Source organism: Zalophus californianus, chromosome 6, assembly GCF_009762305.2.
Source record: "Zalophus californianus isolate mZalCal1 chromosome 6, mZalCal1.pri.v2, whole genome shotgun sequence".
In the NCBI taxonomy this organism is placed as follows: domain Eukaryota; kingdom Metazoa; phylum Chordata; class Mammalia; order Carnivora; family Otariidae; genus Zalophus; species Zalophus californianus.
The window spans coordinates 15,041,994-15,065,562 of record NC_045600.1 but is presented as its reverse complement, the minus strand read 5'-3'; the positions used below and the strand labels follow the sequence as shown (position 1 = coordinate 15,065,562).

Genomic DNA, 23,569 nt, shown 5'->3' with positions numbered 1-23,569 from the left:
GAAAAATTATTTTTAACTAAAAATTTAAAACTAGATGTAAAGAATACATACATTAGAAAAGCAGAAGGAACAACAATAAATAGTTGGCTAACTTTTTTTTTAAGAATATATGTGCAACTACAAAAAAAAAAAAGAATATATGTGCGGAACTGGTATAGGTTTAGTGGATCTAAGTAGGGGGCTGCCTGTGTTCGCGTCAGCTATGGGATCTTGAAGACCTTATTCATATCTCTACCTTAGTTTCCATTTCTATTAAATGGTGATAATGACTAAATGAGTGTTCACATGTTAAGAGCTTAGAACAATGCATGAACGGTACCTATTCAATAAATTTTAATAGTAGTAATAGTATCAAGCTTATCAATATTGTATATCCTTGTATTGTGCATAGAGTTTCCCCAGAAGGATGCATAAAAATAGTAGCAGAGTATACTTCTGGGAGGGGAGGAGAGGGGTCATGGCAGGAAGTTCACTTATTTTTCAATCTTTTTATATACCGTTTTAGCTGTTGACTTTTTAAAACTCTATGTATGTATTCTCAAAATCGGCTTTTAATGTTTAAAAGTTATGCCTACATTTATTTACATTTTATACATTTATACTGATATAAATTTCTAAGATTTCTTTTACACAGTTTAGATGAGATTGAGAAGTTTAATGTCATAGAATTTCTCTGTGACTGTATTTGTCTTAAGATAGCCCTAAATTTCAAGAAGAGTGCAGTAAACTGATGGTGTTTTCAGGTGTAAACTTAGAAGTTGCCTCTCAGAAAAGAATCTTTGCATAGTATTTGAGTTTCAAATTTGATTTTTTCAACTATTAACAATGCTAACATTTTATAATCAGGCAAGTGGCTGAACATTTTTACGAGATTGAGGCCTGTCAGTAAGAAACAGTTTTGTAAATACAATGATAGATTATATTCTAGAATCTCTTCCCAAACTCTCAGTCTTAGAAAGGTTTGAACCCAAGTAGTCAATAGCTTGTCAGTTATCAGTGCAAGATTAAGGCTAGGACATATTCAGCATCACAGATACGTCAGTATGTTCATTGGTTAATTTTCAGAACATTTTATAAAAATGAGCTTAATAATCAGTATCTTGTTTATCTCATGATGATTTTTATATTCTAAAAATATAATGATTAAATATGTTTTAATTTTTAGCTTTTTGCACTGACTCCTCCTCTCTCAGACTAAGTACTCTCCACCTGGTCAAGAATCACATGGCTGTTCACTATAATAAAATCCTTTCAGCCAAAGGTAATAATGTGCAAATGTGAACTTCTATACCCAATTTAAACCCTCAGCTTCCTTTCTAATTAGGGTAAATCTGTAGCAAAAATGAATATATATATAAATGGATTTGTGTTTGGTGTGGTAAGATATCAACTGTTAACTCTAACTTTTATATGTAGAAAATTCAGAATGCCATTTTTATTAACTATATTTGATATCTATATAATAATTACATTATTTCATTTTACCTGTGTTATCCGTAATACATTTTTGTGGTTAGATATTGATCTTAATATAATAAGTTTGTAATCTGCTTTTTTGTTTTCAAATCTATTACAGAAATTGTACAAAGAGGATGCCAGCTATTACTTTTTTCTTTTTTGTTGCTTTATTGAGATAATTATATACAATAAAATGCGTTAATTTTAAGTGTACAGTTAAGGGTTTTGAAACATATATACATTTGTATAATCACAACAGTCATCCTATAACAGGGATCGGCTAACTACAGCTCGTAGGCCAAATCCTCCTGCCACCTATTTTTGTACAGCTCTTGAACTAAAAATGATATTTGTATTTATGTTTTTAAATGGTCAGAAAAAATCAAAAGAACAATATTTCGGGGCACCTGGGTGGCTCAGTTGGTTAAGCGACTGCCTTTGGCTCAGATCATGATCCTGGAGTCCCTGGATCTTGCTCCCTGCTCAGCGGGGAGCCTGCTTCTCCCCCTGACCCTCCCCCATCATGTGCTCTCTCTCATTCTCTCTCTCTCAAATAAATAAATAAAATCTTAAATATATATATATATTTTGTAACATGTGAAAGTCACATGAAATTCAAATTTCATTGTCCGTAAATAAACAGTCATGTTCATTCTCAGATATATTGTCTGTGGTGGCTTTTGCTCTAACGAGCAGAGCGGACTAGTTGTGACAGAGGCCATAATCCCTCTGTAAAGCCTGAAGAATTTGCCATCTGTCCCTTTGCAGAAAACATTCACTGACCCCTGATACAGAACATTCCCATCACCCTAAAAAGTTCTCCCTAGTCCTTTGCAATCAGTCTCTTCCCCCAATCCTTGGCAACCCCTTATCTGCTTTCTATCACTATAGTTTTGCCTTTTCTAGAATTTCATATAAATGGAATCATACACTGTGTATCAATTTGTGTCTGGCTCCTTTCAATTAGCTAACGTTCTGGAGACTAATCCATGTTGGTATGTACGTCTGTAGTTCTTCCTTTTTATTGTTAAGTCATTTTCCATTCAATGAATATACCACAGTTTGCTTATGAATTCATCAGTTCGTGAGTATTTGGATTGTTTTGACTCAATTTTGGCCATTAGGAATAAAGCTGCTATAAGCATTCTCGTACAGTCTTTGAACATGTGCTTCCTTTTCACGCTGATAAATGTATCACTACGAGTGGAATTGTGGGGTAAAATGGTAAGTATGTTTAACTTTATAAGAAACTGCCTGTTTTCCAGAGTGAGTGCCATTGTGTGTTTCTATCACTTCCGCATTCTCACCAGCACTTCCTTTGGCAGTCCTCCTGCAGCCATTCTAGTGGAGATTTAGGTCGCTCATCAGGGCTTTAGCTTTATTTCCCTGATGCCTAATGATGTTGACTAACTTTTCTTGTGCTTATTTGCTATCTGTAAATCTTTGGTGAAATATCTGTTCAGATCTTTTGCCCATTTTTTAAAATAAGTTGTTTCTTTTTTTTAAGATTTTATTTATTTGACAGAGAGAGAGCATAAGTAGGGGGAGTAGCACGCAGAGGGAGAGAGAGAAGCAGGCTCCCGCGGAGCAGGGAGCCCGACCCGGGGCTCGATCCCAGGTCCCCCAGGTCCCCGTGATCATGACCTTGAGCTGAAGGCAGACGCTTTACTGACTGAGCCACCCAGGCATCCCACGTTGTTTGTTTCTTAATATTAAATTGTGAGAGTTCTTTGTATATTAAATACAGAGTCTGTATCAAATACATTTTCTCCCAGTCTGAGACTTACCTTTTCATTTTCTTTTTAAAATGTTTATTATGAAATAATTTTAGACTTATAGAAAAGTTGTGAAAATAATATGGTGTCACAGAAACCCTTCACCCAGCTTTCCCTAATGTTAAAATCTTACATAACCACAGTACAATTATTAAAACTAGCAAATGAATATTGATAGAAAACTATTAAGTACAGATCTTATTTGAATTTCATCAGTTTTTCACTAAGGTCTTCTAAAAATTTTTGTTTTCTCATTTGAAGAGCTAAGTTTATAAATCTTAGTTTGCATTTTATGAAGTTTATATTTTTAAATGAGAAATCTAAAGATAAATTGTATTTTGTGACATGTGAAATCAAGTTCAGCTTTTCAATTGTTTTAATAGTTTATACTTTCCATATCCTGTTTAAGAAATCTTTTCCTAATCTTAGGTCACTAAGATTTTCTTATGTGTTTTCTTCTAGAAGTGTAAGTTTTAGCTCCTACATTTAAGTTTGTGATCCATTTTAAGTGAGTTTTTATATAAAGTATCAGTTTTTTGCCTATGAATATCCAGATATTCCTAGTACCACTTGTTGAAGAGATTGTCCTTTCTGTGTTGAATTGCCTTTGCAGTTTTTGAAAGACAGCTGACCCATATTGGAGGGTAAATTTCTGGACTTCTCGGTTCTGTTCTAGATCTTATATGGGCGCCTGGGTGGCTCAGTCGGTTAAGCACCTGCCTTCAGCTCTGGTCGTGATCTCTGGGTCCTGGGATCAAGCCCCACATTGGGCTCCTTGATCAGTGGGGAGCCTGCTTCTCCCTCTGCCTGCTGTTCCCCCTGCTTGTGCTTGCTCTCCCCCCGACCATATCAACTAAATAAATAAAATCTTTAAAAAGAAAAATACCATACTGCCTTAATTACTGTAGCATTATAGTAAGTCTTGAAATCAAGTAGTGTAGAGCCTCTTATTTTGCCTTTTTGGGGGGGTTTGTTTTGGGACTCCCAATTACAGGTATGCTAAGTGCATGATAGAGGTAGGTTAGGTCAGTGATGCTCTGTGCATTTATTTTCCAATCTTTATTTACTGTGTTTCATTTTGAGGATTTTATATTGCTATGTTTTCAAGTTCACTAATACTTCCTTCTACAGTGCCCAATGAGCTATTAATCCCAACCAGTGTATTTTTTATCACGGGTATTATATTTCTTATCTCTAGAAGTACCATAAAGATCAAAACAAGGAACTGGAAATTCTGGAACTTTTTGTGCTTTTCACGTCTGATATTTATTCATTTATATCTATTAAGAATATTACTAAACAACTGATTTTTTTTTTCTTTCAGCTGCAGTAGACTGCTCGGTTCCATTAAGCATGAGTGCCAGCATCAAATGTAAGTTACTTTTCACGTACTGACTTTTAAAAAACACTTATGGTTAGATGGGTGTTGGAGATAAAGGAGGGTACTTGTTGTGATGAGCGCTGCGTGTTATCTGTAAGTGATGAATCACTGAACTCTGCTTCTGAAAGCAGTATTTCACTGTATGTTAAATAAACATTTAAATAAAACATTTTTAAAAACCTTGTGGTAAACTATACATACCATAGAATTTACCATCGTAACCATTTGTAAGTCTAACCATTTTAACCATTTCAGTGGCATTGGCTATGTTCATACTGTGGTCCAACTGTCACCACTACCCATTTCTAGAACCCTTCTTATCTTGCAGAACTGAAACTCGTACCCATTAAACAATAACTACCTTGCAACTATCATTCTGTTTTCTGTCTCTGACTCTGACTACTCTGGTACTTCATGTAAGTGGAATCATCAGGTAGTTTTCCTTTTGTGACTGGCTTATTTTACCTAGCATAATGTGCTTGAATTTCATCCATGTTGTAACATATGTCAGAATCTCCTTCCTTTTTAAGGCTTTTTTGTTTATACAATCATTAAGTCAGTAGACACTTGGGTTGTTTCCACCTTTTGTTTATTTTTAATAATTCTACTGTGGACATGGATGTACAGATATCTCTTTGAGACCCAGCTTTCCATTCTTTTGGGTATATGCCCAAAAGTGGAATTGCTAGATCATACGATAATTCTACTTTTAATTTTTTGAGAAACCACCATAGTATTTTGTACAGCAGCTACATCATTTTGCATTTCTACCAATAGTGTGCAAGGCCTCCAGTTTCTCCACATCCTCCCCAACACTTGTTATTTTCTATGTTTTTGATTGTAGCCATCCTAGTAATGGATGTTGATATATTGCCTTTTGAGGAAGCATTTTCTAACTTTTAAAAATTATCCATAAATAAAAGAAGCTTGTATTTCTAAGTTTAAGAACTTAGAATTGAGCCCAGGCTTTGCCACTAAATTGCTGCATAACTTTGGATAAATTATTTAACTTCTCTGGATTTCATTATTCCTACATATAAAAATTTGGATAGTACTAAAAGGCTTGACAAGGTAAAGTTCTAGGATTCTGTGATTCTAACTTCCCTTGGTTTATTAAGGTTACTGAGTGATTCATTAAAACTACCATAACTGGCACTTTTCTTCAGAAAAATACTGTCTACTATTTATATCCTAATAACTGATAAACTTGATAGTATCTGAAAATCCATATTGACCGAAGTTTTCTAAATAACCTCTACTAAGGAAATAATCAGACTCCAGAATTTGAAATTCCTATTTTAAAATGTTCTAAAAGATACTATATGAGGCTTTTGTTTGAGTTCAAGTCAGGAAATATATACTTATATACCTAAAAATAGCAAAAGGACATAGATATCATAGCCTGAGAGAGGATTTCTATATCAGACAATAAGTATCAGCCCAACGTGTAGTGCATGCTAAGTGGTGAATGAAAGAAAGAATAGGTAGAGAAATGCCCCTTAGGTGCAGTCTGGGAAAGATCAAAGACAGCAGGATCAGTTGAACCTGATCTCTTCTTATAGACCTTCTTAGTGGAAGAGCTAGGACTTTTAAACTGAGCCAGTTGCCCCCAGCTGCCATTCAGTGAGCACGGTGTCCTCGCAGGCCCCATGCTTGGCACTTTGTAGTCTCCCTCTTTTGTTCCTTTATTTGTAACAGGCCCTAGTGTGGGCTCTCATATCTGTGAAGGAATCTTGGAGGTCACATAATTTTAGAAGAGGGTCAGAGGCATTTTAGACAAGAGTCCAGACTTAAATATATATCTTGAAAGACCAGATTGACCACAGCATAAAAGTTATGTGGGCAAGTCATTTTACCTCTTACCCTCCTCTCTTGTAAAATGAAAGGTAATTAGATAATCTCTGAGGATTCTTCCAGATTTTTAATTTCTGTGGTGTATTCTTTTTCTTCTGTATCATATTAATGGTATTTTTATAGCACAAAAAACTGGTTCAGTGTTTATCAACTTAAAAAATCTGAATCATTTGGGGCGCCTGGCTGGTCCATCGGTAGAGCATGTGACTTTTGATCTCAAGGGTCTTGAGTTCGAGCCCTACGTTGAGTGTAGAGATTACTATAAACAAACAAACAATACATAAATAACAATACATAAATTTAATCTTCAAAAAAAATCTGAATCATTTCAATTAAGATGTTTTTACCCTTTGCTGTTAGATTGTTTTGATAAGGAATAAAGGAATTCCTAACTAAAAAAAAAAATGTTTTTACCCAATTGTCATTATCAGATAATCTTCTTTAACTAGGATCACCTCTAAATGGGAAAGTTTTGCTAAATTTTCACACTGATATTAATTTCCTGAACAATAAATATGTAAAATAAGATTATCTCTTTTTTTATTTAGACTGAGTAATAAAAAGCCTGCCTGAATGTATGTATTAATCCTCTTACTGAACCAAACCCTGGGATCTAAGATCCATGTTCACCAGTTTAAAGTAATCAGGCATTTTGCATAATATTTTGTTTAGTTCACTAGAGTTTATTCATTGACTAATTCAGCAAATATTAGGCACCTACTATGTGCTAGATACTGTTCCAAGGGCCCTTAGAACAAAAGGAGGTGGAGGTGAATAAAGTACCTGCTTTTATAGAGCTTACATTCTAGTTGAAGGAGACAAATGATGAGAAAATACAAAAAAAAAACTAAGTAGGTACAGAATATGTCAGAGAGTGACAAGTGCAATGGAAAAAAACCAAGCAGGATAAGGGAGATTGAAAGTCTGCTTGGAAGAGAAGGCCTCACTGAGAAAGTAAGCAGAAACCTGAAAGAATTAAGGGAGAGACAAGTGGGTAGATGGGGGAAGAACAATGAAGACCAAAGAAACAGCAAGTACAAAAGCTTTGAAATGGCATTGTGATTGGTGTGTTCAGGGAACAGCAAAGAAAGCTGTCTTGCTGATGTGAAGTGGGCCAGCTGAAGAATGTTAGAAGAAGTTATTGAGGTGGGACAGAGAGAACAGACTTGGTGGGCTGTAGCCAGTGCAAGTGCTTTGCCTGTCACTCTGCATGGAATTGGAAGCCATTGGAGTGTCTTGAGTAGAAGAGTAATAGAGCCAGTTTAACTTTTAAAAGCATCTGTCTGGCTACTGAGTTAAGAATAGCCCATAAGGGGCAATGGTAGAAGCAGAATGACTAGTTAGGAGACAGGAATGCAGATAAGAAGTAATGGTGAGTTGGGGCACCCAGCTGACTCAGAGCATGTGGCTCTTGATCTTGGGGTTATGAGTTCAAGCCCCACTTTGGGCATATGTTACAGGATTTTTGTCCCCTTAGTGTCCATGGTTCTTGGTCCTGCCACTTTGAAGAATGAAGAGGTAGACCAGACAGAGTGGTGGGCAGCAAAGCAAAGTTTACTGAACAATAGTAGTCAGAGCTCCCGAAGAGGGAGGGGACCCAAGAGGGGTGCCCTTTGAGCTTCTAAGTGTAGGGGTTTTTATAAACTCAGGAAATTACCTTAAGCATCCTGAATGTGGGCCCCTGTGGATTGGCTGCTAAGGTGTGCTAGTCAGGGCTTTGATAATGCGCCCATCCACCGATCAGGTTATTGTTCATGTGTTGGTGATCTTGTGGGCTGACATTTGGAGACGAAGTGATAGTGACCAATGTTTTATGGTTAATTGTTTTGTTTCAGGATGTTTTGCAAAAGCCATTTTTGCAAAAGCTGCTAAACAGTGTGCTCTTGTGGTCTTGTCTAAGCTGCAAAACAGGTGGTCTTGTCTAAGCTGCAAAACTGCAATAGTGCAGTTTTGTTTTAGCTGTCCCGGCTTTTTGCTTTCTTTTTGGGGACCCTGGCTCTGACTACCTAAGTGTCCAACTAACTCCTAACACATAGAGCTTACTTAAATTAAAAGAGGGAGGAAGGGAGGAAGGAAGAGAGAGAGAGAGAGAAAGAAAAGAAAGAAAGAAAAGAAAGAGAGAAAGATTTGAGAATTGACAGCATATAGGTTGTATTTAAAGAATTGCTCCTATTTTTTGTTTTTGCAATTTAAATTTAGCTAGTGCTTATTTATCCAGGGTACTTTCTGCTTTCAGTCAGTTGAGACAAGAGGTTTTCTTTTTTTTGCCATGTAAATGAAAATTGTGATGGCTAGAAGAATTACAAAGATTGTTATCACCAAACTAAAGTGTAATTAATAATCATTATTCTTGTGTTATAGAGCTGATGTTCATTATAATTAATATAACTAACTTAGAAACAGATTTTATAGACACTTAAAGAAAGAAATCTCTGGGTTTGAGCCATCTGTTTTTATAAGATACTCTCTTGTAACAGACTACTGACTCGATCATTTCAATCTTCATAGTATCTAAGCTAGAATAGCTCTACATAGTTTATTGAATTGTTTAAATAATCCCATATTCGAGGGGCACCTGTGTGGTTCAGTGGGTTAAGCGTCTGACTCTTGGTTTCGGCTCAGGTCATGATCTCAGGGTCTTGGGATTGAGCTCCATGTCGGGCTCTGCGTTCTGCAAGGAGTCGGCTTGAGGATTCTCTTTCCCCCTGCTGCTCCCCCAGCTCGTGTGTGCCTGCTCGCTCACCCTCTCTCTAAAATAATCTTTTTTAAAAATCCCATATTCGAATGCATTAAAAGACTTTACTTTTTATAGCAGTTTTATTGACAAATGATTTGCATACCTCACTATTTTAGGGGCTTCTGGCTGGCTCACGTCAGTAGAGCGTGTGACTCTTGATCTCAGGGTCATGAGTTCAAACCCCAGTGGGCATAGAGCTTCCTTACTTAACTAACTGGATAAATAAGATTCACTGATTTTTACTAAGTTTAAAAGTTGTACAGACATCATGACAAACCAATTTTAGAACATTTGTGTCAGCCCAAAAAGATCCCTTATAACCATTTGCAGCTGCTCTCTCTTCCCACCCCTGGCTTCAGGCAACTACTAACTTACTTTTTTTCTCTATAGATTTGCCTTTTCTGGACATTTCATAAAAACTGAATATGTGGTTTTTTGCATTACAGTTTTCACTTAGCATGATGTTTTTGAGATTCGTCTGTGTCATAATTTGTCATTACTTCATTCCTTTTAATTGCTGAATAGTATTACATTGTATGGATAATACCACATTTGTCTATTCATCAATTGATGGATATTTGCATTATTTCTGGGTTTTTTGGCTATTATGAATAGTGCTGCTAAGAACATTCAGGTACAAGTCTTTTTTGTAGACATAAGTTTTCATTTCTTCTGGGTATATACCTGAGAATGGAACTGCTAAGTCTTATGGGAAAATTATATTTAATTTTTTAAGAAACTGCCAAACTTTTTTCCAAAGGGGCTGTACCATTTTACCTTCTCACCTCCAGCATATCCCTGCTAACACTTGTTATTAACTCCCTTTTTTTTTTTTAGTTTTTTTTTTTAGTAATCTCTACACCCAGTGTGGGATTCAAACTCCTGACCCTGAGATCAAGAGTTGCATGCTCTTCCAGCTAAGCCAGCCAGGTGCCCCACCTATTGACTCCTGTTTTGATTTTAGCCATTCTAGTGGGTGTGAAGTGGTATCTTATGGATTCAATTTGCATTTTCCTCATGACTAATGATGTAGAGCATTTTTTCGTACGCTTATTGGCCATTTGTATGTTTTTGATAAATATTCAAATCTTTTGTCCACATTTTTTAGAGGAGGTGGGGGCTGGCAAGAGGGAGAGGGAGAGAGAAAATCTTAAGCAGGCTCCACACCCAGCACGGAGCCCGATGTGGGGCTCCATCCCACGACCCTGAGATCATGACCTGAGCAGACATCAAGAGTCGGACACTTAACTGACTGAGCCACCAGGCACCCCTGTCCGTTTTTTAATTGGGTTGTCTTATTATTTTTTTTTTAAAGATTTTATTTATTTGAGAGAGAGAGAATGAGAGATAGAGAGCACGAGAGGGAAGAGGGTCAGAGGGAGAAGCAGACTCCCTGCTGAGCAGAGAGCCCGATGTGGGACTCGATCCCGGGACTCCAGGATCATGACCTGAGCCAAAGGCAGTCGCTTAACCAACTGAGCCACCCAGGCGCCCTGGGTTGTCTTATTATTGAGTTGTGTATTATTTATATATTTTGCATGGAATCCTTTATTAGCTGTGTGACTTGCAAGTATTTTTTTCCCCATCTATGGCTTGCCTTTTTATTTTTTTAAGGATGTGTCTTTAGAAAAAGTTTAAAAGGCGCCTGGCTGGCTCAGTCTGTAGAGCATGTGACTCTTGATTTCCGGGTTGTGAGTTCGAGCCCCATGTTCAGTGTAGAGATTACTTTAAAATAAAACCTTTTAAAAAAAGTATAAAATTTTTCATTTTAAATCTAATTTTTTTTAATTGCTTGTACCTAAGAAATCTTTGCCTCACCCAAAGTCCTAAAGATTTACTCTTCTGTCTTTTTCTAAGAGTTTTATAGTTTAAGCTTTCACATTTAAGTCTGTGATACATTTAGAGTTGATTTTTGTGTATGGTGTGAGGAGATGTTACTTAAATGAATAGGTTGGACAGATTTGGTAATACGGAAGTATTTAAAAATTGATAGTCTTGAGGACTCTGTTGAGGATTTTTTTACTCACTTGTTTTACCTATAAGTAAGATAATAGATCTTTTTTTTTAAATAATTTTGTATTTTTCTACCATTTTTTTTAAAGATTTTATTTATTTATTTGACAGAGAGAGACACAGCAAAAGAGGGAACACAAAGAGGGGGAGTGGGAGAGGGAGAAGCAGGCTTCCCGCCGAGCAGGGAGCCCAACACGGAGCTCAATCCCAGGACCCTGGGACCATGACCTGAGCCGAAGGCAGATGCTTAACTGACTGAGCTACCCCCAGGCACCCTGAGATAATAGATCTGACAGAGAAAATTCTATTTAATTCACTCCACAGATATTATCTGCAATAATGTAGTTAATACATTAACAATAATTAATAATAATTAATATGTAATATTTTGTATTATATATTACATATATAATAGTTAATAACTAATCAGGCATTTGAGGACAGAATAAGTTGAAAGTAACACAGTTGACACCAACCCCCCCATATAGTCAAAAATCCCTGTCTAACTTTTTTTTTTTTTAAAGATTTTATTTATTTATTCATGAGACACAGAGAGAGGCAGAGGCAGAGGGAGAAACAGGCTCCCCGCCGAGCAGGGAGCCCGATGCGGGACTCGATCCCAGGACCCTGGGATCATGACCTGAGCCGAAGGCAGACGCTTAACTGGCTGAGCCACCCAGGCGTCCCTCCCTGTCTAACTTTTGACTCTCCAAAAACTTAACTATGAAGAGCCTACTGTTGACCTTACTGATAACATAGTCCTGTAATATATATCACACACATAATTTGTGTGTGACATGTATTATATATATTGTATTGTTACAATACATTAAGCTAGAGAAAAAATGTTATTAAGAAAATCACAAGGGCGGCACCTGGCAAGCTCAGTTGGCAGAACATGGGACACTTGATCTCGGGGTTGTAAGTTCGAGTACCACGTTAGCTGTAGAGAATACTTAAAAATAAAAAATCTTTTTAAAAATATGGCCAAGTTACTAATTAGGTTTAGAAAAAAAAAAAATCACAAGGGAGAGAAAATACATTTACAGTACAGTGTTGTAAAAAATCCACATATAAGTGGACCCATGCAGTTGTTCAAGAGTCATCTCTATTCAGTCCACCTTTTAAAATAATAAATATATTTACTTTATCATGCTTATTTTTTAATAATTATAGTTCAAACTTTGTTTTTTAAGCTTATAGTAATTTATATAAATTCTGATTCAAATCACAGTGATTTGAAACTTAAAATTATCTTGTCCATTAAATTGGGATAAATTCCAATCGAAAAAGTATATAAATTTTTAATTTATATGAAAATACAAGTCATTTTGATTATGGTTAACTTTTCATTTAACTTCGAAATTTTTTTAATTTAATTTAATTTTATTATGTTATGTTAGTCACCATACAATACATCACTAGTTTTTGATGTAGTGAGCCACAATTCATTGTTTTTGTATAGCACCCAGTGCTCCATGCAGTACGTGCCCTCCTTAATACCCATCACCAAGCTAACCCATCCCCCCACCCCCCTCCCCTCTAAAACCCTCAGTTTGTTTCTCGGAGTCCACGGTCTCTCATGGTTCGTCTCTCCCTCCGATTCCCCCCCCTTCATTTTTCCCTTCCTTCTCCTAATGTCCTCCATGGTATTCCTTATGTTCCACAAATAAGTGAAACCATAGGATAATTGACTTTCTCTGCTTGACTTATTTCACTTAGCATAATCTCCTCCAGTCCCATCCATGTTGATGTAAAAGTTGGGTATTCATCCTTTCTGATGGCTGAGTAATATTCCATTGTATATATGGACCACATCTTCTTTATCCATTCGTCTGTTGAAGGGCATCTCGGCTCTTTCCAGTTTGGCTATTGCGGACATTGCTGCTATGAACATTGGGGTGCATATGGCCCTTCTTTTCACTACATCTGTGTCTTTGGGGTGAATACCCAGGAGTGCAATTGCTGGGTCATAGGGTAGCTCTATTTTTAATTTTTGGAGGCACCTCCACACTGTTTTCCAAAGTGGCTGTACCAACTTGCATTCCCACCAACAGTGTAAGAGGGTTCCCCTTTCTCCACGACCTGTCCAACATTTGTTGTTTCTTGTCTTGTCAGTTTTTGCCATTCTAACTGGTGTAAGGTGGTATTCAAGGTGGTTTTGATTTGAGTTTCCCTGATGGCTAATGATGAACATTTTTTCATGTGTGTCTTAGCCATTTGTATGTCTTCATTGGAGAAGTGTCTGTTCATGTCTTCTGCCCATTTTTTTTACTTGATTATTTGTTTTTTGGGTGTTGAGTTTGAGTAGTTCTTTATAGATCTTGGATATCAGTGCTCTGTCTGTAGTGTCATTTGCAAATATTTTCTCCCATTCTGTGGGTTGCCTCTTTGTTTTGTTGACTTTTTACTTTGCTGTGCAGAAGCTTTTTATCTTGATGAAGTCCCAAAAGTTCATTTTTGCTTTTGTTTCACTAGACTTTGGAGATGTATCTTGAAAGAAGTTGCTGTGGCTGATGTTAAAGAGGTTACTGCCTATGTTTTCCTGTAGGATTTTGATGGATTCCTGTCTCACATAGAGGTCTTTCATCCATTTTGAGTTTATCTTTGTGTATGGTGTTAGAGAATGTTTGAGTTTCATTCTTCTGTATATAGCTGTCCAATTTTCCCAGCACCGTTTATTGAAGAGACTTTCTTTTTTCCATTGCATATTTTTTCCTGCTTTGTCGAACATTATTTGACCATAGAGTTGAGGGTCCATTATGGGCTCTCTATGCTGTTCCATTGGTCTGTATGTCTGTTTCTGTTCCAGTACCATTCTGTCTTGGTGATCACTGCTTTGTAATATAGCTTGAACTTAGGCAATGTGATGCCCCCAGCTTTGTTTTTCTTTTTCAACATTTCCTTGGTGATTAGGGGTCTTTTCTGATTCCATACAAATTTTAGGATTGTTTGTTCTAGCACTTTGAAAAATGTCATTGGAATTTTGATCGGGATGGCGTTGAAGGTATGGATTGCTCTGGGTAGCATAGACATTTTAACAATGTTTATTCTTCCGATCCATGAATGTTTTTCCATCTTTTTGTGTCTTCAATTTCTTTCATGAGTGTTCTGTAGTTCCTAGAGTATAGATCCTTTACCTCTTTCGTTAGGTTTATTCCGAGGTATCTTATGGTTTTTGGTGCCATTGTAAATGGAATCATTTCTCTAATTTCTCTTTATACAGTTGCATTATTAGTGTATAAGAAAAAGACTGATTTCTGTGCATTGATTTTGTATCCTGCCACATTACTGAATTGCTGTATGAGTTCTAGTAATTTGAGGGTGGAGTCTTTTGGATTTTCCACATAAAGTATCATGTCATCTGTGAAGAGAGAGAGTTTGACTTCTTTGCCAATTTGAATACTTTTTATTTCTTTTTGTTGTCTGATTGCTGTTACTAGGACTTCTAGTACTATGTTGAACAATAGTGGCTAGACTGGGCATCCTTGTCATGTTCCTGATCTTAAGGGAAAGGCTCTCAGCTTTTCCCCATCGAAGATGATATTTGCTGTGGGTTTTTCATAGATGGATTTTATGAACTTGAGGATTGTTCCCTCTATCCCTATACTCTGAAGAGTTTTAATCAGGAAAGGATGCTGTATTTTGTCAAATGCTTTTTCTGCATCAATTGAGAGGACCATATGGTTCTTCTCTCTCTTATTAATGTGTTCTATCACATTGATTGATTTGTGAATGTTGAACCACCCTTGCATCCCAGGGATAAATCCCACTTGGTCGTGGTGGATGATCCTTTTAATGTATTGTTGGATCCTATTAGCTAGGATTTTGTTGAGGATTTTGGAATCCATATTCATCAGGGATATCGGTCTGAAATTCTCCTTTTTGATGGGGTCTTTGCCTGGTTTGGGGATTAAGGTAATGCTGGCCTCATAGAATGAGTCTGGTAGCTTTCCTTCTGTTTCTATTTTTTGAAAAAGCTTCAGGAGAATAGGTATTATTTCTTCTTTGAATGTTTGGTAGAATTCCCCAGGGAATTCATCAGGCCCTGGACTCTTTTGGGAGGTTTTGGATCACTGCTTCAATCTCATTACTGGTTATTGGCCTATTCAGGTTGTTAATTTCTTCCTGTTTCAGTCTTGGCAGCTTATAGGTTTCCAGGAAGGTATCCATTTCTTCCAGGTTGCTCAATTTATTGGCATATAGCTGTTGATATTAATTTCTAATAATTGTTTCTATTTCCTTGGTGTTAGTTGTGATCTCTCCCCTTTTATTCATAATTTTATTAATTTGGGTCCTTTCTCTTTTATTTTAGATAAGTGTGGCCAGTGGTTTATCGATCTTATTAATTCTTTCAAAGAACCAGCTTCTAGTTTTGTTGATCTGATCTACTGTGTTTCTGGTTTCTAATTCATTGATTTCTGCTCTAATCTTAATTATTTCTCTGCTAATGCATGGCTTAAGCATTGTTTGTTGCTTTTTTTCTAGTTCTTTAAGGTGTAAAGTTAGTGGGTAAATTCGGGATTTTTCTGTTTTTTTGAGTGAGGCTTGGATGGCTATGTATTTCCCCCTTAGGACCGCCTTTGCAGTATCCCATAGGTTTTGGACTGATGTGTTTTCGTTCTCATTGGTTTCCATGAATTGTTTAAGTTCTTCTTTGATTTCTTGGTTGACCCAAACATGATTGAGCAGAGTGGTCTTTAGCTTCCAAGTGTTTGAATTTCTGCCAAATTTTTTCTTGTGATTGGGTTTTAGTTTTAAAGCATTGTGGTCTGAGAATATGCAAGGAATAATCTCAGTCTTTTGGTATCAGTTGAGACCTGATTTGTAACCCAGTATGTGGTCTATTCTGGAGAAAGTTCCGTGTGTGCTCGAGAATATGAGTATTCTGTTGTTTTAGGGTGGAATGCTCTGTATATATCTATGAGGTCCATCTGGTCCAGTGTGTCTTTCAAAGCTCTTGTTTCAGTTGATTTTCTGCTTAGATGATCTGTCCATTGCTGAGAGTGGAGTATTGAGGTCTCCTACAACTAAAGTATTGTTATCAATATGACTCTTTATTTTAGTTAACAGCTGGCTTATGTAGATGGCTGCTCCCACATTGGGGGTGTAGATATTTACAATTGTTAGATCTTCTCATTGGATAGACCCTTTAAGAATGATACAGTGTCCTTCTGTGTCTCTAACTACAGTCTTTAGCTTAAAATCTAATTTGTCTGTTATAAGAATTGCTATCCCAGCTTTCTTTTGAGGTCCATTGGCATGGAAGATTGATCTCCATCCCTTCACTTTCGGTCTGGATGTATCTTTAGGTTCAAAATGAGTCTCTTGTATATGAATGGGTCCTGTCTTTTTATCCAACCTGTAACCCTGTGCTGTTTTATGGGAGCATTTAGGCTGTTCACGTTGAGAGTGATTATTGAAAAATGTGAATTTATTGTCATCATGTTGCCTGTGAAGACCTTGTTTTTATAGGTTGTCTCTGTAAATTTCTGTTCTGTATCACTCTTGGGGTCTTTCTCCTTTTATAGAACCCCCCTTAATATTTCTTGCAGGGCCAGCTTAGTGGTCACATATTCTTTCCATTTCTGCCGGTCATGGAAGATCTGCATCTCTCCATCCATTCTAAATGAAAGCCTTGCCGGATAAAGTATTCCTGGCTGCTTGTTCTTCTCATTTAGTACCCTAAATATGTCTTGCCAGCCCTTTGTGGCTTGCCAGGTTTCTGTGGATAGGTCTGACATTATTCTGATGTTCCTACCTCTGTACATAAGGAATCTCTTCCCCCTAACTGCCCTTAAGCTGGTTTCCTTGGTTCTAAGATTTGCAAGTTTTACTATTACATGCCGGGGCATTGGTCTGTTTTCCTTGATCTTGGAGGGGTCCTCTCTGCCTCTAGGACATGAGTATTTGTTTCATTCCCCAGATTAGGGAAGTTCTCAGCTACGATTTGCTCAAATATATCTTCTAGTCCTCTCTCTCTTTCCACCCCCTCAGGGATCCCAATAATTCTGACATTGGAACGTTCCATGGTGTCACTTACTTCTCTGATTCTATTTTCATGGATTCTGAGTTGTTTTTCCCTGGCCTCCTCTTTTCCTTCTTGTCTATTAATTGGTCTTCTAGATCACTAATTCCTTCTTCTGCCTCGCTTAGCCTAGCTGTTAGATTATCTTGATTAGATTGGATCTCACTGATAGCATTTTTAAGTTCTGCCAGTTCAGCTTTCATTTCTGCCCTTAGAGACTATGTTGCCATTAATTGATTTCTCCATTCTAGCTATTGTCTTTACAGTTGCTACCCTGAATTCCATCTCTGACATCTTGGTTATCTCTGTATTCGTTTGTAAATCTGTGGCAGAAGTCACAGAAGTCTTTCCTCTATTTTGGGGGTTGCTCCTCCTAGTCATTCTGTTGAGGGGTAGTTGAGGGAATGTAGAGTGTCCAAATTACTGACCAGAACCCAAGCAAGATGCACCTGTTTTCTAGGGACCTTAGGGTTGCTGGTCTCTCGTTCTCCCAGCCTGTGTTCTGGGGGGAGGGACCTGCCACGCTGTTACTCAGGCAACCCTGTTTGGACAGAGTTGCCTTGCCCTCTGTGGTGGGGGATGGGCTCAGTGAAAACCATTTTTGGGGGGCTTTTGTTCTCTGGTGGCTTTTCTTGGCGGCTTTCCGGGTCTCTTCCGAGAGTCAGAGCAGAAGAGATCATTTCCAACCCTCTGCCTCAGAGCAGAGAGATCACACTCTGTTCGTCAGTGAGCACTATCTCCGTTTCTGTCTGTGCTGCTATAAACTGCAGCGTCCTGGGTTGTGCACCCCTCCGCAGCGCTCCCAGTCCTCACCTCCAGGTGGGGCCTGGGGGCTCATCTCTGCCCTTTGTGCTTCTAAAACTGCCAGCCATTCCGAATTTGCTCCCGCGGCCCCGCAACTCCAGGTTTCAGTCTGGGGGGCTGCCCTAAAGTCCTTTCCCCACTGCTACCAGTCTGCGAGTCTGTGCCCTGTCCATCACTCACTGGCAGTGTAGGATCACCACGGCTCCCTCCCCCTTCCGTTTATCCTCCGATATCTGCCCCCAGGATCACGGCTTCCCACTTCGTACCTCGAAACCAACCGCCTGTGATAGTCTGTTTGTAGAGATCCAGATCTGACCTCTTACATCTCAGGCTGATTCCATGGGTTTTCAGAGTGGTCTGGTAGATATCCAGCTCAATTCTGGGGACCGGCTGGAATAAGGTCCCCTACTCCTTCACCATCTTTTCCTCTCCTCTTAACTTTGAAATTTGACTAGGTTTCATTTCACCATTTTCAGCCTTCATACAATGATAAATCTTTGATAACTCAATACCTGACCTAAAGCATTCTAAAGTGCAAAACCACTTTTTTCATTTACATTTCCAAATGAATAGCAGTTAAGAGAAGTAGAAATCAGTTATCCTAATTGAAAATGTTATCCTTTTAAAGTCTGTAAAACTTAAATTTGAATGACATGTGATGTTATTGACAATAATATGCATTTGGGGGAGAGTGTATGGACTAATTCAGACTCTGCATTTGGTTATGACAGAGTCACAAAAAAACACATCAAGCATTTCTCACCTTCAGTATCTCTGAATATCTGCTAGAAATTGCTTTCTTGAGCTCTTAGGCTTAGCCAATTTGTCACATATTGTTTACGCTCTTTAAATAATGCACTTAAAGTTTCTGTAAATTAAATATTTGTTAGCTTCTCTTTATACAGAAAAGTATGTGGATTTTTATTTATATATCAATAGTGTAAACATTTTTAGTAAGAAAAACAATGTGTCCTTTATTAGACTTCCAAGACCAAAACCTTAATTTTTCTGTTTTGTTCTTTATTTTAAAAGATTTGTTTTCCCCATCAGATGCAGACCAACAACGAAGAGAGAAACTCAAAAAGGAATTAGCACGATGTGAAAGGGATTTGAAATTAAATAAAACAGCAATGCAGGCCAATTCTAAAAATAATTCCAAGTCACTATTTAACACTCTACAAAAGGTAAGATAGTATTTTTACCTGTTAAAAGCAGATGTTTCTAAGGTATTTCATTAGTGGCACAACCTGACTTTGTTATAGTATGTTTACTTTAGGTCAGAATCAGTAAACTTCTCGTTTAAAGAGCCAGGTAGTAAATATTTTAAGCTTTTCAGGCCCCACAGTCTCTCACAGTTCTTGTGCCCTTGGACAGTAGCCACAGACAAGATGTAAATGAATGGGCATAGCTGTGTTCCAGTAAAACTATTAAGAAAGAGAGTAAGCCAAATTGGCCTCCAGGCTATAGTTTACTGACTCCTGCTCTTGGTGTTTTGTGATACCCTTTAACATCTGATTGAGGAAGTTCTCTTATTCCTAGTTCGCTAAGAGGATTTGTTTTTCCTCTCTCATGAATGGATGTTAATTTTATAAAATGCTTTTTCTGCATTTTTTTGAAAAGATGGTATCATTTTTCTTTTTAATCTGTGTATGTTGTGAATTATGGTCAAGTTTCTAATGTTAAAACAACTTTGCATTCCCAGTATAAACACAACCTTGTCATAATGCAATACCTTTTTTATACATTGCTGGATAAGTTACTAATACTTTGTTTAGGATTTTAGCATCTACTGCCATTATTGATATTGACCTGTCATTTTCCTTTTTCTCTACTCTGTGTATGGTTACACTAGCCTCATAAAGGAAATTGGGTGCTGTTTCCTCTTTTTCCATGGTCTGGAATAGTTTATATAAGTTTGGAATTATTTATTCCTTGAATTTGATGGCTCAACATTAAAATTATCTGGGCCTAGAGTTTTCTTTGTTAGAAGATTTTTGACTACTAATTCAGTTTTTTGAATCATTATAGGATTATTTTTTAAAGTTATATTTATGTTGGAAGTTGTCCTTTCATCTAAATTTTCAAATTTTTGGCATAGATTTACTTTAATCTCTCTTAATCTCTCCTGAATATGTATTATTTCCCCCTTTTTATTCCTCATGTTGTTTGTGTCTTTATTCTTCTTTCTTTGATTTTTTCTCACCAGAGATTTGTCAGGTTTTTTTTTTTAATCTTTTTAAAGAGCATTTTGTTTTACTTCATTAATCTTCCCTATTGTATTTCGTTTTCTGTTTTTTTAATGTCTGCTCTTATCTTTCTTTTCCCCTTTTGGTTTTCTTTGGGTTTATTTTGTCTTACTTTCCTACTTTTGCTTAGCTTATTTTCAGCCTCACTTCTGGACAGTATAAGCATATTTTAAGGTTATAAATTTTCCTCCAAATGCTGCTTTAGCTGTATCCCACAAGTTTTGTTATATGGTATTTTTATTATGATTCAATTCAGAGTATTTTCCATTATAATCTCTTTTTTAACGCAAGAGTCATTTAGAAGTATTTCTTAATCTCTGTGTGTATTTTTTTCCCTAGGAGTTTTCTCTTGTTCCCGATTTCTAGCCTAATCGTAGAATATCTATATGATGCTAATTTCTTGAAATTTGTTGAGAAATTTGTTTTATGGCCCAGTAGGTAGACAAATTTCTTAAAATGCACTGTGTCATTATGTGTTTGGAAAGAAAATATACTATAGTTGTTGTGTACAGTATTTAATACAATGTATTCATTAGATTAAACTTCATATATATTCAAATCTTACTGATTTTTTTTGTCTGATCAAGCTATCATTTATTAAGAGAAATCTTCCACATGATTATGTATTTAGCTATTTCTCTAAAAATTAGTACTGCCAATTTTTGTTTTGTAGATTTTGAGTCTATATTATTATTTTATAAATACAGATTTAGAGATAATATATTTTTTTGGTGACTCAAACCTATTGTCACTGCTTTGAGATTCTTTATCTTAATGTTTTTTTGTATTAAAGTGTTTTCTGATAGTGATATAGTTAAACCAGTTTTCTTTTGATTAGTACTCCCTCGGTATATCTTTTTCCATTTTTTAATGCTAATGTTTTAGGTGGGTCCTAAAGTTTGGGTTTTTTTTTTTTTTTTTTAAGATATTTTTTAAAGATTTTATTTATTTGTCAGAGAGAGAGAGAGAGAAAGAGAGCACACAAGCAGGGGGAGCAGCAGGCAGAGGGAAAAGCAGGCTCCCCGCTGAGCAAGGAGCCTGATGTGGGACTCAGTCCCAGGACCTAAAGCTGAAGGTAGACGCTTAACTGACTGAGCCACCCAGGTGTCCCTAAAGATTTTATTTTTAATGAATCTCTGTACCCAATATGGGGCTCAAACTCACAACCCCAAGATCAAGAATCACATGCTCTACCGACTAAGCCAGCCAGGTGCCCCATAGTGATTATACTTTTTAACTGAAAGTTTAAAATATTTTTCTATCATAATATAAATTAATAATTATATTTGGGGATAAGAATGGAGTTTGTTAAAAATATATAATTAAATCTGTAAATGTAAGATGTTTTCTTTCATTTTTCCTTTAGCCACTGTAACCTTCTATTCTGCCTCCATAAAGTAGTTCATTTATGTTTTATATGTGTGTGTATTATATATTTTTTTAAACTTGCCTACATTTTTTATAAGCCTTGATAAATATTTACACAAATTCAGATTCAAATTATTTTTTTAGGTATATTTCAATAATTGGGCTTTATGGTTAATAGCTATCTTAATTATAATCTGCATTTACTGAAAACTTTGCTACAATTAAAAAGAAAATGCTAACTTTAGGGGCACCTGGGTGGCTCAGTTGGTTAAGCGTCTGCCTTTAGCTCGGGTCATGATCCCAGGGTCCTGGGATCAAGCCCCACGTCAGGCTCTCTGCTTGGCAGGGAGTCTGCTTCTCTCTCCCTCTGCCTGCCGCTCAGCCTGCTTATGCTCTCTCCCTCTCTCTCTGCCAAATAAATAAATAAGATCTTAAAAATAAAAAAAAGAAATGCTAACTTTAGCCTCTGAACATATTAGCCTTTTATATACGTGAGATCATATAATCAAAAACCCATAACTGCCCATACACTCATGCTGTTCTTTCTCTTACACTTTGACTCATCTCAGAGGCCTCCAGTACCTTTCCAGTCTGCACCCTGTAACCTCCACACAATTATTCACTCACATCACTGGTACAGCACTTACTATATGCTATTAAGATTAATTGAATATGTGGATGTGACCCATATTCCTAATTAAGTCTATGAAACATTTTTAAAGCAGTATAAAACCATGAAAAGCAAGAGCTATCAATTTCTTTTATAAAATATAATTTGAAACTTTTTTGCAAAACAAGTGTTAATCGAATTTTTAAATAATTTGTACCCACCCTATTCTGCAATTGAATTGATTCCTCAACTGCTTTAAAATCTGACAATTGAAGGAGGTTCTGGTTGAGTGTCCTTTGGGCTCAGGCCATGGTCTCAGGGTCCTGGGATCAAGCCCTGCACGGGGCCCTGTATGGGGCTCATGCTGTCTCTCAAATAAATAAATAAAATCCTTTAAAAATTAATTAATTAATTTTAAAAATCTGACAGTTGGAAAAATCTTTGTATACTATTTCTTCTAACATTATCCCTAAAAAAGATTTAGTACTCAGTTCTCTGATTATAAACTTTGATATGTGTTCTTGACATGAAAACCTTATGAGTATATAAACTATGCAATCATTATCACTTTACATAAATTCTTAAATCACAGAAACAGTTCACAACAAATTGCATTGAACTGTAAAGCTGACTTAAGAAAATGAAAGTGGTCAAATTACCACCAGAATTTTTGTTCCATTCACGTGTAATTGATAAACCCTTTTCTGATTTTAGAGCCTTACAGTTATCTTTTTTTCACATGTTGGTGAATTTACCAGTATGTTACAAATTTTCTGTGAAAATTATATCCAAGCTTTCTGTTATTCATAGCTATAGGAAACAGTAATATAATCTCAAAAAAAGCAGATTGGTACAATTGATTTTATACTATGTTCTACTGGTTTCCAAGGAAAGAAGAAGTATAGGATACAAGGTAGGAATTAAGAGACATAAAAATACTGGAAAATTTCTTGCTTTTAGTCAGTTCAAAAGCAATTTTCCCAGCCCATTTCAGACAGATAAGAGTATATTTCTGTCTTTAAAGACTTTGGTGTTTCATTTTGTTTATTAAATAACCATTACTGGTAAGAATTTTCTTACAGGCAGTCTAATGCCTTGTGCATTTCTGCCTGCTCTGATCTCAGCTTGTACTATTCCTCTAAGTGTAAATAATTCCTGTGATTATTATTTAATAACCCTGTAGGATTTTTCAGATACTATTTAGAAATTTTTCTCCTGGGAGCCAAACTTTTGTGGTATATAAGCTACGAGTCTTTTTTGGGAGCACTTTTTCAAACTAATATATTGAAATCATT

General features: G+C 36.5%; 1 protein-coding gene across 6 annotated transcripts in view; it reads left to right on the top strand.

Moving 5' to 3' along the window:
- SPATA7 (spermatogenesis associated 7) overlaps positions 1-23,569 on the top strand; it is a 43,195-nt gene that overhangs the window by 6,911 nt on the left and 12,715 nt on the right. For 2 of the 6 annotated variants that reach the window (XM_027572068.2, XM_027572066.2), the window contains 2 exons: positions 4,558-4,605; positions 19,083-19,234. In XM_027572068.2, coding sequence (XP_027427869.2) covers positions 4,558-4,605; positions 19,083-19,234 — 200 coding nt within the window. Of the gene's footprint in view, positions 1-1,165; positions 1,262-4,557; positions 4,606-19,082; positions 19,235-23,569 lie in introns of all 6 variants that reach the window. The other 4 variants (XM_027572067.2, XM_027572069.2, XM_027572064.2 and 1 more) reach the window with 3 other exon arrangements.